General features: G+C 43.9%; 1 protein-coding gene across 9 annotated transcripts in view; it reads right to left on the bottom strand.

Moving 5' to 3' along the window:
- PMS1 (PMS1 homolog 1, mismatch repair system component) overlaps positions 1–17387 on the bottom strand; it is a 302687-nt gene that overhangs the window by 242467 nt on the left and 42833 nt on the right. For 8 of the 9 annotated variants that reach the window (XR_003857402.1, XR_003857404.1, XR_003857403.1 and 5 more), the window contains exon 5: positions 8128–8291. The exons of the other annotated variant lie outside the window; for it this stretch is intronic. Coding sequence is in view for 5 of the 8 variants with exons in the window: in XM_029606009.1 (XP_029461869.1) it covers positions 8128–8291 (164 nt within the window). In the remaining 3 variants the exon portion in view is untranslated. The remainder of the gene's footprint in view (positions 1–8127; positions 8292–17387) is intronic. 9 annotated transcript variants of the gene reach the window in all.

Raw genomic sequence — 17387 nt, 5'->3', positions numbered from 1 at the left:
GATGGGCTTGAATATAAATGGAGTAATGTTCAGTATTCCTGGCCCATGTAGGTACCGGAGTTATGGCCTTGGGGGCCAGAAGCTTGTTCAGTGTAGCTTCCACTGCCGCCCTCTTGCGGAGAACGTGGTAGGGGGATTCCGTGAACTTGCCCGGAGGGGTTCGAAAGAAGTCCAGGCAGTACACCCCTCTCTGATGATGGCTAGGACCCACTTGTCCGAAGTTATCTCGACCCTTCTGCTGTAGACTAGGGTTAATCTGGATGGGTCGGCTGATTTTCATTGTGGGGTGCGGCCGAGGCCTGTACCAGAGTTGGTTCCCCTCTTGGTGTGCTTGTTCTGGAAGGACTGGTTCCTGCCCGTAGGGTGGGATGCTTGATAATTGCTCTTGTGAGGGCTGAAGCGCTGTGAACTTCTGTCCCTGATGACATGGGGGAAGGGACGTTTCCCTTTGTCTTGTCTTCCGGCATGCGCGGTAATGGGGGGTTCGCCCCGTTTGTTGGCCAGTTTTTTCTAGTTTGCTGCCGAACAGGAGGGATCCCTTGAAGGGTGTCCTCGTGAGGCTCGTTCTGGGGGAGGCGTCAGCCGATCGGATTCGAGCCTGAGCTGTCTGTTGGCTGCCACTGTGAACGAGACTCCTCTGGCCGCTGTGCGCGCTAGATCGGAAGCCATGCCAGTGAGAGAAGATAGTGCTGAATTCAATGTCTTCTCCCGAGGTGTTATTCCTGGCTTGTGATAAGCAGGCACGTGAAGCCATGGTGCAGCAGGCCGCAAACTGCAGGCCCGAGCTGCAACTTTGAATGAGAGCTTGAGTATGGCTTCCAGTCGCCGGTCATGTATATCCTGAGCGCCACTACTCCCTCCACTGGGTGGTAGTGCGCATAACGATCGCGCAGACTATGGCGTCCACTCAAGGGTACTCCAGGAGCTCCTTGGTTGCTGGGTCCAGGGGGGTACATGGCAGGCAAGGCTCGACATCGACCCCCATTGCATGAGGATTCCGGAGCATTCTCCTCTAGGGCAATTAGCTGTTGCATCGCCTGTGGGCGAGGAAGTGGCGCGACGTCTGGCGGAGACCCTCCCACAGGGGGTTTTTAGGTTCCCCCGAGGTGCTTTGGCCCAGGATAGCGAGTTCCTTTAGGCATTGGGATGTCAGGGCCGGGGGCTCCTCCTTCGTGAAGGAGCGTCTCATGTTCGGTGGCTCTATCCCCGGGAGGGGGTCCCCCCTTCCAGGGGCTTGGGTTCGTCTTCAGAGAGGTCCGTGTCCCCGTCAGTGGGACTTCTGGACAGTGAGCTTATGCCTACGCCTCAAGGGTCCTGGGGCATGAGGGTCCTCCGGTGTCGCATGTGGCTGTTACGCCCCGGGTTTCGGCTGCCTATTTAACCCAGGCGAAAATCCCCTTGGACAACTCCACCCCAGAGCTTCTGGGAGAGACGTCAGCCGATCAGATTCCAAACCAGAGCCTCGCTTCTGGGTCTGGGTTGAGGGATGACGGGCCCTGCTAGTTCCGGGGCGCCCCCTGAGGAGCTAGCACTGGGCCCTAGGTGGGACTGGCCCTGACCTGGATCTCTCAGGGCCTCTTTACCATGTGCTCCAAGGGCGTCGGCTTCCTCGCTCTGTGCGACTCTGAGCTGGCATGCTGGGCAGAGGCCTTGAGCTTTTGTTCCTGTTTCTGGAGGTGCCATGTATATGGACGCGTAAGCTATTGTGCGCTCCAGTGCGTCAGAAATGTGCGTGCATAAGTGCGCCCTGCCGCAGATATGCGCTTTGTTCTGTGCGTGTAACTTATGCGCGGAGGCTTTATGTGCGCCTAAGCTTATGCGCACATGTAACTTTGTGCGCTTAGCTCTATTTGTGCGCTCGGCTTGGACGGCGGGTGGTGCGGCAACCAGGGCCAAAATGGCGACGGCGAGCATGCAGACAATATGGCGACCTCCTCGGAGGGTCTCCACATGGGCAGACCCTGGAAACAGCCGGGGCCTAGCCCTGCTAGGGCAGATCAACCCGGTGGCACTGGTTCCGATCGACCTGTGCTCCTCCTCGATCCTCGGAGACCGGTTCAAGTAGAAGATGCACGCCTTACCTTGTTTTCGGTGCTTCCCGGTTTCGCCCCGGGCGGTCTCCGGCTGCAGGGGGAGAGGGTAAATACCTTCACCGCCGAGCTCGAGGGGGTGCACCCGCTGCCTCTCAGCCGCGCCCGAACTCCTCTCGCTCGGCGGCTAAGTCCGCGCCGCGATTCGGCCCCCGGACCGAGGCTGCCTCTACGCCGCGCCTGAACTCCTCTCGCTCGGGGGCTAGGTCCCTGCCGCGATTCGGCCACTGGACAGAGGCTCTCACCTCCGAGGGACCACGGAAATCACCTCGGGAAACTCAACTGGGGGAAGGATCCGAGGGTATCACCGCAGGAGTGCGGGGCTCGTCTTCATGTAGGATTTTTCTTCAAATTTCTTTAGATTTGGTCTAACGCTCTGAGAGCGTGCAGATAGCTCCTAACTGCTTTGGAGACGGAAAAATACTGAGGAACTGCACACTTCCTGCAGGGGTATATGTATTAGGGGCTGACGCCAGATTGAAATCTGATCAGTCTCCAACTGCTAGCACGAGTACACTATACCCATTGGTCCTGAGTCCATCTGCTACACGCTAGGAAACCATGCTTCAACAAGTAAGCCCCCTCAAGGGCCAAACCGTAAGACAGCATCAAGATGGATCCTCATGAAGAACCAGACCCTGCTGTAATAGATCCATGTGTAACGGAAGATGAAGGGGGGTCTCCACTAGGAGTCTCCACAGACCCACATACCATGGACACCTGGGCCAGTCCGGCGCCACTAGGAGTACTGGTGGCCTTCGATCTTGCGAATTATCCTGCCCAGCAAGGGCCATAGAGGAAAGGCATAAAGCAATCTGTCTTCTGGCCAGACCTGTACAAGAGTGTCTATTGCCAGGGACCACTGATCTCTCCTGCGATTGAAGAAGCAAGAAATCTTCACATTTCGAGAAGTCGCCAGCAGGTCTAGGAATGGAAGGACCCAGTGATTCACAATCAACTGAAATGCCTCAGCTGACAACACCCATTCTCCTGGGTCCAGACTTTCCCTGCTGAGAAAGTCAACTCTTACATTGTCTTTTCCTGCAATATGAGAGGCCGAGATCATCTGTAGATGTCCTTCCACCCATTCCATAAGTTGGTCTATTTCCTGCGACACTTGCTGGCTCTTGGTTCCTCCCTGGCGATTGATGTAGGCAACCGTTATCGTGTTGTCTGACATCATGTGGACCGCCTGACCCTGCAGCCTGTGGCCAAACTGCAAGTATGCCATCTGGACCACCCGGGCTTCCAGATTGATGTTCCAGTGGGACTCTTCTGCATTCCAATGCTCTTGGGCTGTCAGCTCCTGACAGCGAGCCCCCCAAACCTGGAGACTCGCTTCTATCATGAGCACTAACCAGGTCAGGGAGGACAAGGAAACTCCCTTTCTCAGATGAGCCTCCTGCAATCACCATTGGAGGTGAGAGCTGATTTCCAGAGGCAAGTGAAGCCAAACCGAATAATCCTGAGACTGCGGATTCCAACGAGACAGTAGCGAGCACTGAAGAGGATGCATATATGCCCTCGCCCACGGCACCAATTCAGGGTTGCCGCCATCAAGCCGAACACCTGTAAATAGGACCACACAGTCGGGCATATAGAGTCCACCAATTGACCCACCTGAGACATCAATTTCTGAATTCGAAATTCTGTCCTGAAAACTTTGCCCTGCCCCGTGTCGAACCAAACTCTCATATACTCCAACGACTGGGATGGCTGAAGACTACTCTTGGCCATGTTCACCATCCAACCAAGCTCCTGCAACAAGGAGATCAACTTGTAAGCCTTGAAAAACTTCCACCCGAGAAAAGGCAGCTAGATCCAAACCAAGCCCAGAAAGAACTGCAGCTGGTCCCACAGAACTGCCCTTGCCTGCAGAGGAGCCAGTCAAGGGAGAACCAATGTCTGGTGTCCCTCCAGTCAAGGCCGTAACCAACCCATCATCAAAATGGGAGGAGCCAGGCTTAGCAAAATCCAAGAAAGACAACTCTCCCTGAGCGTCTGAGCAGCGCTGACACAGGTTAGATGCCAGGTCAGGCTGAGAAGCCCTAATGTGACAGGCAACACAAATAGGAAGATGCTTAGGCTTCTTGTTTACCAGCATCATCGTAGTGGTAAATGTGCATCTGAACAGATCACGCTCAAAAATTTATGCACACAAAACGAAAGCGCTGCAGAAGCAAGCACGACAAGGCGCATGTACAACTTATGTGCCAAGTCCCAAAGCATAGAAAATCCAAAAGTTGTGCGCGTAAAAGGTGCGTAGAGTCGACCACTGCACGCACAGATGGCATGTAGAGGGCAGCAGAGCACACACAGGAGCATGCGAAAGTCTCCACCGCAGCCTAGTCCACCGGGGCCGTTCAACACACCAGGCTACCAAGTTCCCCAACCCCAACGGGAGCAGGAACAAACGTTGGTACAGCAAACTGAGCATGGAGAGGAAGCCCTAAAACCCCTCTAACTGTCTCTGCTTAAAAGGTTGATTTTTTTTTTAAACCTTATCTGAACTCAGCGCTTAACAGCTGAGTACAGAGATGGTCTCCAGCTGTGGGGGGACAGGGTATCTGCCGTCACCGCCATGCTCGGCCTCCTGCACCTGTTGCTTTTCAGCTGTACAAGCAGCTAAGCCCATGTTGGGAAACCCAGCTACTGGACCAAGGCATACCTCTGAGGGACCACGAAAATCACCTCTGGAATTTTCAACTGGGAGAGGGAACAGGAGGAGAGTAGGGCTTTCTTTCCCTTAAATCAGAATTTCAAATTTCTTCTTTGAAAAAACACAAAGCAATCCCCATAAGGAGATGCATGTCCACCATCTGCTGGAGATGGAGAACACTGGCAGGCTGGGGTCACTGCAGGAGTATATATACTGTGTCGTCAGCTTGCTCCATCTCCATCTGCTGGCAGGGGACATAATCCACTGTTCCTGGGTCCATCTGTCTACACACTAGGAAGATATACATTTTGTAGAGCAAAGCACATAAAAGCTATAGTGTCTGGTTATTTCACTAACTGGAGGATTTCTAAGTGTGCATATGAAAGTTTCTGTTAAGTTCCCAGAACTTAGCTTGGGTCTCCAGCTGTATAATATCATCTTAACTAATAAATAAGTTTCCTGTCTTTCTAAAACTGCTGTACACCAATCCCATATTCTAAAGTACCCACTCAGAGTGAAAAGAAACAAATACAAAAAACGTGATTTCACCCTAATATGCAATGCAAATGAATCTAGAAATATTTTTTTAATTTGGGCCTCATAAAAAAAGCACTGAAGACTACAGCATGTAAACAGTGTCCTGTGTCTTATACATTGAACTAGTCCTACTTTGTATTTATAATTATTGGCCCAAAGGAGAATCCAATCTAACGTAAGTCCAAGTCCCAAATATATTTTTTGAAAAATGTTATCATGCAATTAAGTTATTTTGCATTTTATCTTGAGGCTTCAACTGGAAAAAGAGCTTGATGTACACTAGTAACTTAGTCTAACACTGTCTCTTGAATCTTATGCTTAATCCAAACAAAACGTTGCGGCATTTTGAATTTAACTCTTCTTCAGGGGGTCAAGATTAGCACCCAGTGAAAAGGCAAAAGCCAAAATGTACAAGAACTAACTTCTGGAACAAAATATAAAAATCCTTCAGGGGCTACTGAATTGAAATAAAAAATCCAGAACTGTTCCTGTATGGTTAAAATTGCTTTTAAATTCCCTTCTCTAATGGGGATTCGAACCTGCTCAAAAATGCTCTAGCACAGGTCGGTAAAAGTGTCCCTACTGAATTCAGTGAGCCACCCAGGGAGCCTGACATTATTACCTGTTAATTTGACTTTTGTATTCAGTAAGCCTAATTTTCATTTTTCTGATTATGCGTCCTATGTAGATTATTGAACAGGGACAGAGTAGACAAGGACTTAGCTCATTTTCCAGTTGGAGCCTCAAAATAAGTTATTTTTCTATTTTGCACTTTAATTGCATTATAAAATTTTTCAAAAAATATATTTGTGACTTGGACTTACGTTAGATTGGGACTTGGACTTATATTAGACTGGATTCTCCTTTGGTCCAATGATTATTAAATACAAAGTAGGCACTAGTTCAATGTATAAGACACAGGACACTGTTTACAAGATGTAGTCTTCAGTTCCTTTTTTATGAGGTCCAGTTTAAAAAAATATTTCTAGATTCATTTGCATTGCATATTAGGGTGAAATCACGGGGTTTTTTTGTATACCAATCCCAGGATTTATCAGCAGCAATACCTAAACCACCTCATATATACAAAACACACAATGTTGAAATAATAAACCAAATAATTCCATAATACCTATTGCTATTATACAACTGGCCTCTGTAAATCCTTTCAGCCTTTATAAACAAAAATTATTGTAAAAACTAAAACTGATGTGAAATTTCCCCTATATGCCGACACTGTACAAAAAGTCTCTTCTACCAGATATGCTGTTTCCAAAACAAGAAAGGCAAGCAAAATTAAACACCAAAATCTAGAACAAGATTATGGAGAAAGAAAAAGTACAAAGATAAGGACATGGACTGGAATCATATGGCCAAAAGGAGAGCTGGGGTAGCACTGAAAGCCCTATCAGTCTCTCTTCCAAATATTAAAGCAAAGGGAGAGAGGGAGGGGAGACACACATGAACCCGTCACAATGGAGCAGTGTTCCAATGACTTTTCAAATGATGCAGCTGTGTCATGACAGGAGGCTCTGGTGGCTTCCTCACAACAATGGGCAGACTAGATGGGTCAAATGGTCTTCTAATGCCATTTCTGTGTTTCTTGAAGTGAATGGTGGTTGCAAACACACATATCTATTTCTATAAAGATAGATAGATAGATATAGTATGTACACTTACAGAAAGAGAGACATGCATGCAGGTAAATGCTGCTGGTTTTGTTCCATCATTCATTACCTATGAATTTCCTCCACAATCTCTGTTGACTCCTCTGGCACTTGAGGATAAAGCTCAAGTTGCATTTGTGGGTTATCCACAGCTTCAGCATGTTTTTGGTGACACTTCCTGAGGCTTCAGCCACAATTTGGCCTCTTTGTTGTGTACAGAGGAGTCTTGCCTTGGGGCCCACTCTTTCTTGCTGCTCTCTATTTCAGTTTCCCCACTGTCAGCTGTCTTTTAACATGGGCACAAGGAGCCAAAGGAGGAGGCTGCACACAGAGGGGCTTGGTTCCAGTCCCCTGTATGCTGCCCATTAATTCCCACATGCTGGGTCTTATGCTGTAGCTAGGAAGGAGAGGCATGCATAACTGCATGTGCTCAGAAAGGAGTTCCTGCATGTTTATCAGCCATTGCTGATATCTCGTCGCTGAAAGCATGGTCCAAGTGCTGGTGTGGGCCTGTGAATCAGGAACTGGTGACTTTTCCATGGCACACCAATTGGGAAGCACTCACTTAGAGCAGTGGACTAGGAACCAAGGTTCAAATCCCATTTCTGCCCCGACACTCTATGATTTTGGGCAAGTCCCTTAAATATCCTTTGTGTCAAGTATTAACCCAGATTGTAAGCCCTCTAAGGCAGGGACCTACCTACTATACCTGAATTGTAGTTTGCCTTGAATATGGGTCTGGAAAAGTTAGTAATTAAATCTAAAAATCCAAATCCAGAAACAGCTAGGATTCTCCCTGTGGAAAATAGGTGATGGGAAGCTATAAAAAAATATATGTATATGATTCTATGTAAGGAAACTGGGCAATAAACCACAATAGTTTTGTTGAGCTATATGTTTTGGCTGATTAGTTCTTTATATTCCTAAAGCTAATGGAGAGCAGGGCTCAAGAGATTGTGCCTTCATTCACAAATCCTGTGGACAATAATGTTATTTATTTATGGTTGCAGATCTTGTTCAAGGCTGTTTCCTGGAAAAGAGATCTGGGCAATCCTTAGCAAGAAGATCAATTATGACAAACATGACCATAAGGGCCAATAGCCCTCATTTTCAAAGTTTTGAAGATGAAATAGAGTAATACTAAATAGGTGTGCAGTAAGAAAGTTATCCTTACCTTGTTATGGGTAAACATGATCCTTACATCTGGTTTTATTATTCCATAAGCCATCAGCAAGTCCTGGACTCTCTTAATCTCCTCCTTACATTTTTTTGTGGTTGAGTAAAACTGCTTTCTTACAGGCAGATTTTTGAACAGCTTGTGCACAGTAACAGTGGTTCCTATGAGTGGAATAAAAGAGCTTGGATAACATCCATATACAAACCAATGGTGGACAGAGTGGCAAACAAGTCATGGCCCGTGGCCAGCAAACATCACCACTTTCTGCTTTTGGACTGTCGCTGGACAGATCTACCACTGATTTCTAGATGTAAACTCAAGTTAGTTCATCCCTAGACAACTATAGAGGGTGATTTTCAAAATGGATCTAGGTGGCTAGATCCCTTGTTTTGCAAACTGCCCTGCACAGAGCAGCTAAATTTAGCAACTGGACTTCACTGTTCTAAATAAAAGTATTCCTAAGGGCATAACTTGGTCAGGGAGAAAATTGTGTGTGATTATTGAATATTTAAAATCACACAGTTTTCCCCACCTAACCCTGTCTGCAGAAAGAGCATAAGAACATAAGAACATGCCATACTGGGTCAGACCAGGGTCCATCAAGACCAGCATCCTGTTTCCAACAGTGGCCAATCCAGGCCATAAGAACCTGGCAGGTACCCAAAAACTAAGTCTATTCCATGTTACCATTGCTAGTAATAGCAGTGGCTATTTTCTAAGTCAACTTAATTAATAGCAGGTAATGGACTTCTCCTCCAAGAACTTATCCAATCCTTTTTTAAACACAGCTATACTAACTGCACTAACCACATCTTCTGGCAACAAATTCCAGAGTTTAATTGTGCGTTGAGTGAGAAAGAACTTTCTCCGATTAGTTTTAAATGTGCCACATGCTAACTTCATGGAGTGCCCCCTAGTCTTTCTATTATCCGAAAGAATAAATAACCGATTCACATCTACCCGTTCTAGACCTCTCATAATTTTAAACACCTCTATCATATCCCCCCTCAGCCGTCTCTTCTCCAAGCTGAAAAATTCTAACCTCTTTAGTCTTTCCTCATAGGGGAGCTGTTCCATTCCCCTTATCATTTTGGTAGCCCTTCTCTGGACCTTCTCCATCGCAATTATATCTTTTTTGAGATGCGGCGACCAGAATTGTACACAGTATTCAAGGTGTGGTCTCACCATGGAGCGATACAGAGGCATTATGACATTTTCCGTTTTATTCACCATTCCCTTTCTAATAATTTCCAACATTCTGTTTGCTTTTTTGACTACCGCAGCACACTGAACCGACGATTTCAATGTATTATCCACTATGACGCCTAGATCTCTTTCTTGGGTTGTAGCACCTAATATGGAACCTAACATTGTGTAACTATAGCATAGGTTATTTTTCCCTATATGCATCACCTTGCACTTATCCACATTAAATTTCATCTGCCATTTCGATGCCCAATTTTCCAGTCTCACAAGGTCTTCCTGCAATTTATCACAATCTGCTTGTGATTTAACTACTCTAAACAATTTTGTATCATCTGCAAATTTGATTATCTCACTCATATTTCTTTCCAGATCATTTATAAATATATTGAAAAGTAAGGGTCCCAATACAGATCCCTGAGGCACTCCACTGCCCACTCCCTTCCACTGAGAAAATTGTCCATTTAATCCTACTCTCTGTTTCCTGTCTTTTAGCCAGTTTGCAATCCATGAAAGGACATCGCCACATATCCCATGACTTTTTACTTTTCCTAGAAGCCTCTCATGAGGAACTTTGTCAAATGCCTTCTGAAAATCCAAGTATACTACATCTACCAGTTCACCTTTATCCACATGTTTATTAACTCCTTCAAAAAAGTGAAGCAGATTTGTGAGGCAAGACTTGCCATGGGTAAAGCCATGCTGACTTTGTTCTATTAAACCAAGTCTTTCTATATGTTCTGTGATTTTGATATTTAGAACACTTTCCACTATTTTTCCTGGCACTGAAGTCAGGCTCACCGGTCTGTAGTGTTTGTCCTGCTAATGGATCCAGGGTAACATTATGTTCTTTACTGTCTTTAAATCCTAAGATGTGGTGCAATGGTACTGGTATGGTGATAACTAGGACGTGAGAGATGACCTTTGGATGTGGGGTACAAATAATACAATCAGTTATATGAAGTGGATGAGTCTTAACTAATTCATAGATACCTCAGACCCATAGGTTAGTCTGCCCTTGAGAGGGTAAGGAAATCTAATGACTGTTGCAATTCTTTCTTCGATCAGGAATAATTAGAGTAAACATAAATGCTCTGCTAGTTTCCCGGATCGCCCCTGGAGAACTTTTTAAATATTGGGGTTACATTAGCTATCCTCCAGTCTTCAGGTACAATGGATGATTTTAATGATAGGTTACAAATTTTTACTAATAGGTCTGAAATTTCATTTTTTTTTAATTCCTTCAGAACTCTGGGGTGTATACCATCCGGTCCAGGTGATTTACTACTCCTCAGTTTGTCAATCAGGTCTACCACATCTTCTAGGTTCACCGTGATTTGATTCAGTCCATCTGAATCATTACCCATGAAAACCTTCTCCAGTACGGGTATCTCCTCAGCATCCTCTTCAGTAAACACCGAAGCAAAGAAATCATTTAATCTTTCCGCGATGGCCTTATCTTCTTTAAGTGCCCCTTTAACCCCTCGATCATCTAACGGTCCAACTGACTCCCTCAGAGGCTTTCTGCTTCGGATATATTTTTAAAAGGTTTTACCGTGAGTTTTTGCCTCTACGGCCAACTTCTTTTCAAATTCTCTCTTAGCCTGTTTTATCAATGTCTTACATTTAACTTGCCAACGTTTATGCATTATCCTATTTTCTTCTGTTGGATCCTTCTTCCAATTTTTGAATGAAGATCTTTTGGCTAAAATAGCTTCTTTCACCTCCCCATTTAACCATGCCAGTAATCGTTTTGCCTTCTTTCCACCTTTCTTAATGTGTGGAATACATCTGGACTGTGCTTCTAGAATGGTATTTTTTAACAATGACCACACCTCTTGCACATTTTTTACTTTTGTAGCTGCTCCTTTCAGTTTTTTCTAATAATTTTTCTCATTTTATCAAAGTTTCCCTTTTGAAAGTTTAGCACGAGAGCCGTGGATTTGCATACTGTTCCTCTTCTAGTCATTAATTCAAATTTGATCATATTATGATCACTATTGCCAAGCGGCCCCACCACCATTACCTCTCTCACCAAATCCTGTGCTCCACTGAGAATTAGATCTAAAATTGCTCCCTCTCTCGTCAGTTCCTGAACCAATTGCTCCATAAAGCTATCCTTTATTCCATCCAGGAATGTTATCTCTTTAGCGTGTCCCAATGATACATTTACCCAGTCAATATTGGGGTAATTGAAGTCTCTCATTATTACCGCACTACCAATTTGGTTAGCTTCCCTAATTTCTCTTAGCATTTCACTGTCCGTCTCACCATCTTGACCAGGTGGACGGTAGTATACTCCTATCACTATAGTCTTCCCCAACACATAAGGGATTTCTACCCATAAAGATTCAATTTTGCATTTAGTCTCATGCAGGATGTTTATCCTGTTGGACTCTATGTCATCCCGGACATAAAGCGCCACACTGCCTCTCGGGTGTTCCTTTCTGTCATTGCGATATAATTTGTACCCCGGTATAGCACTGTCCCATTGGTTGTCCTCCTTCCACCATTCTCTGAGATGCCAATTAAGTCTATGTCATCATTCACTGCTATACATTCTAATTCTCCCATCTTACTTCTTAGACTTCTGGCATTAGCATACAAACATTTCAAAGTTTGTTTTTTGTTTGTATTTTCATTCTGCTTTTTAATTGATAGGGATAAGTTAGAATGTTTTTAGCTCAGGTAAGTTTTTAGTTACAGGCACTTGGACTACTTTTCTTATTATTGGAACCTCACTGTTGGGATGCCCTAATTCTAATGCAACATTAGTATCCTTTGAAGATACCTCTCTCCGAACCATGTGCTGCTGAGCGACTGTCGGCTTTCCCCTTTGTTCTAGTTTAAAAGCTGCTCTCTCTCCTTTTTAAAGGTTAGCGCCAGCAGTCTGGTTCCACCCTGGTTAAGATGGAGCCCATCCCTTCGGAAGAGACTCCCCCTTCCCCAAAAGGTTCCCCAGTTCCTAACAAAACTGAATCCCTCTTCCTTGCACAATCGTCTCATCCACGCATTGAGACTCCGGAGCTCTGCCTGCCTCTGGTGACCTGCGCGTGGAACAGGGAGCATTTCAGAGAATGCTACCCTGGAGGTTATGGATTTAAGCTTTCTACTAAGAGCCTAAATTTGGCTTCCAGAACCTTCCTCCCACATTTTCCTATGTCGGTGTCCACATGTACCATGACAGCCGGCTCCTCCCCAGTACTATCTAAAATCCTATCTAGGTGACACGTGAGGTCTGCCACCTTCGCAGAGGTACAGCATGAAGAGTCTTCTTGTACTTGCCTACCTTTAATGACTTGCCAAAGAGAAACTACCCGGGTTGTCTCTTTTTAAGAAATTGTGACAGGTAAGTAGCTAAAAAAATAACCTAAGGTGGTCCAATAAACAGGAGTACTATCCCTCTATATCCTAACAATTAACACTAAACAGGAGTATACAAAAATGTATCTGGTTATCCAATAGAGTATAATAAACTTTATGCACATACTTTATTCTCATATCATGAAGATATTTTAAACATCATAGTTTGGCAAAAGTGTATATATACGATAAGTGTCAAATCATTAAATATTGTAATTTACTGATGCACCTGACCCTCAATGAAGATATCACCAACCTCCCATCCTAAAACAGTAACATACATACCGTCACACATACTACACTCATACATTAAAAATTCTATTGGTTGAATGAAGACACCAAATTTGGAAGTGTTTTGGGAATTGATATCAGCCTTATTATTGGGTTTTAGGATAGAATTTTTAATGTATGAGTGTGGTATGTGCGATGGTATGTATGCATCATTATTAGCATTTAATGATTGGTAAAAGTGTATATATATACGATAATAAGTGTCAAAGTATGTTATTTAAAATATCTTCATGACCCGAGAATAAAGTATTTGCATAAAAGTTTATTAAACTCTGTTGTATAACTATATACATTTTGTATACCCCTGTTTAGTGTTAATAGCTAAAAAAAAGTACCCATGTACTTTGTCCTTAGGCAGCTGAATAATTGCCTGCAAAGTGTGCATTAGAAGACCAATTTAGAGCTATAGTGAAGTAGAAATGAACCTCACCTGAATCTTCATTGAACATTCATCTTTCTAGGAGGTCTGGACTCTTCTCAGGTGCTTTTCAGCCACTAAGGACTGCTAAACCTGTCCAAACCTTTCCAGGTTTCTTGCCTCCATACAGATATAGTGTATACAGTACATACCACTGTTGTTCTAAATGCAAGTTATCAAGTGTAGTTGTAGTGTAGTTGTAGTGACCACAACACTCTTTTTTGACCTGGCGGTTTTCCCTTTCTCCTTTAGGCTTCCTGTTCAATTGAAAGCGGGCCTGGGATCTGGCACCATGATTCTTCATTACAACTACCTGGAGTGGGGGGGGGGGGGGGGGGAGGTTTCTCCCTTATTTTATATCCTCTTCTAATTTACTATAATGACTGGATTAACAAGTGACATATGATCATGTGATACAGCAGGCCCAGAAGGACATGTGAGTTTTGGCTCACTATCAGGCCGATACAGTACAGTGCGCACTGTTAACCTGCCCTTGGACACGTGTTTTCCCTTACCCTTACCCTTTATTCAGTAAGGGGCGGAAAATACGCGTCCAACCCGCGGAACCTAATAGCGCCCTCAATATGCAAATGCATGTTGAGGGCCCTATTAGGTATGCCCGCGCGATACAGACAGTAAAATGTGCAGCCAAGCCGCACATTTTACTTTAAGAAATTAGCGCCTACCCAAAGGTAGGCGCTAGTTTCTGCCGGCACCGGGAAAGTGCACAGAAAAGCAGTAAAAACTGCTTTTCTGTGCACCCTCCGACTTAATATCATGGTGATATTAAGTCGGAGGTCCCGAAGAGTAAAAAAAGTAAAAAAAGAAAAAAAAAATTTAAATGGGCCGGTGGCTGTCGGGTCGAAAACCGGATGCTCAATTTTGCCAGCGTCCGGTTTCTGAGCCCGTGCCTGTCAGTGGGCTCAAGAACCGACACCAGCAAAATTGAGCGTCGGCTGTCAAACCCGCTGACAGCCGTCGCTCCGGGCTAAAAGGAGGAGCTATGGACGCGCTAGTGTCCCTAGCGCCTCCTTTTGCCAGTTTCTACCGCACCACCTAATTTAAATACAGAATCGTGCCGGGCGTTAGTCCGCTCTCCCGCGGACTTTACTGAATCGGCCCGTGTCTTCCCCTAAATATCAAGTGCCATCCCAGTAAAAATACCTTATTTATTTTGCTCACCTGCAACTGATAAAATCTGTTAGTGTATGGACAGATTTATCACGCATTTGCCAAAAGTAATGTCCACCGGATTCTCCAGGAAAGAGAAGAAGCCGCGCCTGCCTGATTGCAAAGTGGCTGCCTCAAAGGAAAATGCATCAGTACTTATTGAAGTGGTTATGGCAGCGCTGAGCAGTAAATTTGATGTGATCTTGGCTCAAATTGCCGAAGTACAAACCTCGATAGCAGATTATTGGGTCACGTCTGGATAAGGTGGCGGCCATTGCAAAAATTCAAAACTTGGAAAATTTGCTGATTGATCAATCGTAAAAGCTTGAGGATTTGGAAAACCACTCTAGGCGAAATAACCTGCGAGCGGTGGGCATACCGGAGTTGATCGAGGATAAACAATTGAAGACTCACCTCGAGCACGGGCCGGCTAAAGAAATGAGTATTTCGAAAGAAAGTGGGCCTATAATAATTGAACATGCGCATCGATTGGGAGGAATCGCTGCAGGAAGAACCAGGCCTAGAGTGGTGTTATTTAAGTTACTGAACTATGCGCAAAAAGCTACTGAGGTAACTGGAGCCGCAGTGACAATTTAATTTAAGAGAAAAACAAGTGGATAGTGTCTGACCATGGGAACTATGAATTAAATAAGTGAATTCCTTGTACAGTAGTGATGCTTTATGTTAGCTAACTCAAAAGATCGAGAAACTATCATTCACTAGTTTATTTTTATAGCAGTTACGCTCATCGGATCATTTTACCAGTTTACCTAGCTACTGTTGAAGTTGAAATATGGTGCTGGATGTTTCTAATTCAGCTAGAAGGCACAAGAATATTAATATGCTGATGTTTTCTGCATTTTTGGGAGGCAATTTCTTTTAGGCGTGATCAACTGCAGAGGGTTGGTTTTGGGGGCCTAGGGAGGGGGAGGGAGGAGGAGTTTCTGATAAATTTCATAAATATCTTCTTTGTGGAATAATGTATATTCTGCAGGTAGCTACACAGTATGGCATGGGGGGAAAGATTTTATACACTAGTAAAATCACTATTTGAGATCTCCAGGGGGACTATAGCTCGAGTTGGGACAGGATGGTCCCGCTGTAAGTTTAAGGGAATTACCTTTGAAATGGACGAGTGAAAAATGGGATAGGGACCCCAGTTGAGAGAATATCTTGGAACATAGCAGGTCTGGGCACTCCGATAAAGCGAAAAAAATATTATCACAATTAAAAAGGTTAGAAGGGAGTATCATATTTCTCCAAGAGACACATATGTTAGAAATGGAAAATCTAAAATTACAGCAGAGGTGGTTCTCACATGTATTTTCAGAGCAAGGTTCTACTAAGAGCTGTGGAGTTGCTATCCTAATCCATAAAAATATGCAATTTCAAATGGAACAAGTCACGATTGGTCTTGAGAGATGTTTTGTATTGGTGGGGGGTAAGCTTAATACGAAAAAGTTATTCTGGCATCAGTGTATGCTCCAGTTATAATCATAAATTTTTTGTTCATCTCAACACTAATTTACAAGGCATGGGTTCAGCTCCCATTATATTAGGTGGGGACCTCAATTGTATTGCATTGTATTGGATAGGTGGCCCACTTTAAGGGTAGGCCCTGTTAATGAGAACAAGGGGGTTAATTTTTTATGTTCAACATTGAAACTATTATCCTTCACCCAAGCTAAAGGGATTATATGCATTACGCCAGAACTCAAGCAATCAAATCCCAAATTGATTTTCTACTTATGACTGAGGAGCTGTTTCAACAAATAGAGTCCGCAAATATTGGACCCCTAGTCATATCACATCACTGCTGGTTATCTCTTCGTTAATACAAACCAATCCTGCTTTACAATCTCCGTTTTGGTGAATGCTTCATAGTTAACTAATGATATTGATTTCAAGTCATATTTGAAAGGAAAATGGCAGGAGTTTGCTAAGCATAATCACCAACATTGTTCTATACCTATTCTCTACTGGAAAACAGCGAAAGCTGTCATGAGAGGTGAAATAATTAGTTAAATATCTTATAAACGTAGGGCTCAACAAAAATATCTTAGCGCTGCATAAGCAACTTGCCACATATAAAGCAAATTTTAATAATTCAGGAAGTAATGACTGGAAAGAAAAATTCTTGGCAACTCAAAAATTATTAAATGATCACTTCCTTAAAAGGGCATTGGGTTCTTTGTATGCAGTAAAACATAAGCTAAATAGATACGGCAACAAATACACTTTTAGCTAATTTCGTGAGAGCGCAGAGAGGTTCTGTTCATATTAAGGGCCTTAAGAACTCTAAGGGAGACATCTGTACTACTGTGATGGAGATAGGAAAAATCCTTTGTGATTTGTACCATGAGCTGTATACTGCTGATCTGGACAAACCCAATGCAAGGTCGGCATTTATATCTAAGGTGCATTACCTAAACTGGAAGAAAAGATACTGGTGAAGCTGAATAACCCAATCATGACAGGAGAGATAATAGGAATTAAGGAAATGAAGCACTTCAAATCTTCAGGACCAGATGGTCTCCATGCTACATTTTACAAGGCTCTAAGTATTCATGTGCAAGAGCCTCTCAAATATTTTTTCGATTCTATGATTCAGAAGGGAGAAATGCCAAAATCATTAGAGTACTGGGCAATCCCTGCTTCATATAGGCCTATTTTGCTGCTAAATCTTGATATAAAAATGTATGCAAAGTTACTAGGAAATAGGTTGAAGTATGTTCTTCCAAATTTAATATCTATTGAACTACTTGGTTTTGTTTATGACAGACAATCTAATTCCAACATTAAATAGTTAATC

The sequence above is a fragment of the Rhinatrema bivittatum genome, chromosome 6 (assembly GCF_901001135.1).
Source record: "Rhinatrema bivittatum chromosome 6, aRhiBiv1.1, whole genome shotgun sequence".
NCBI classification, from domain to species: Eukaryota; Metazoa; Chordata; class Amphibia; order Gymnophiona; family Rhinatrematidae; genus Rhinatrema; species Rhinatrema bivittatum.
The sequence above is the reverse complement of the archived record's forward strand: the minus strand, read 5'-3'. Positions and strand labels throughout refer to the sequence as shown.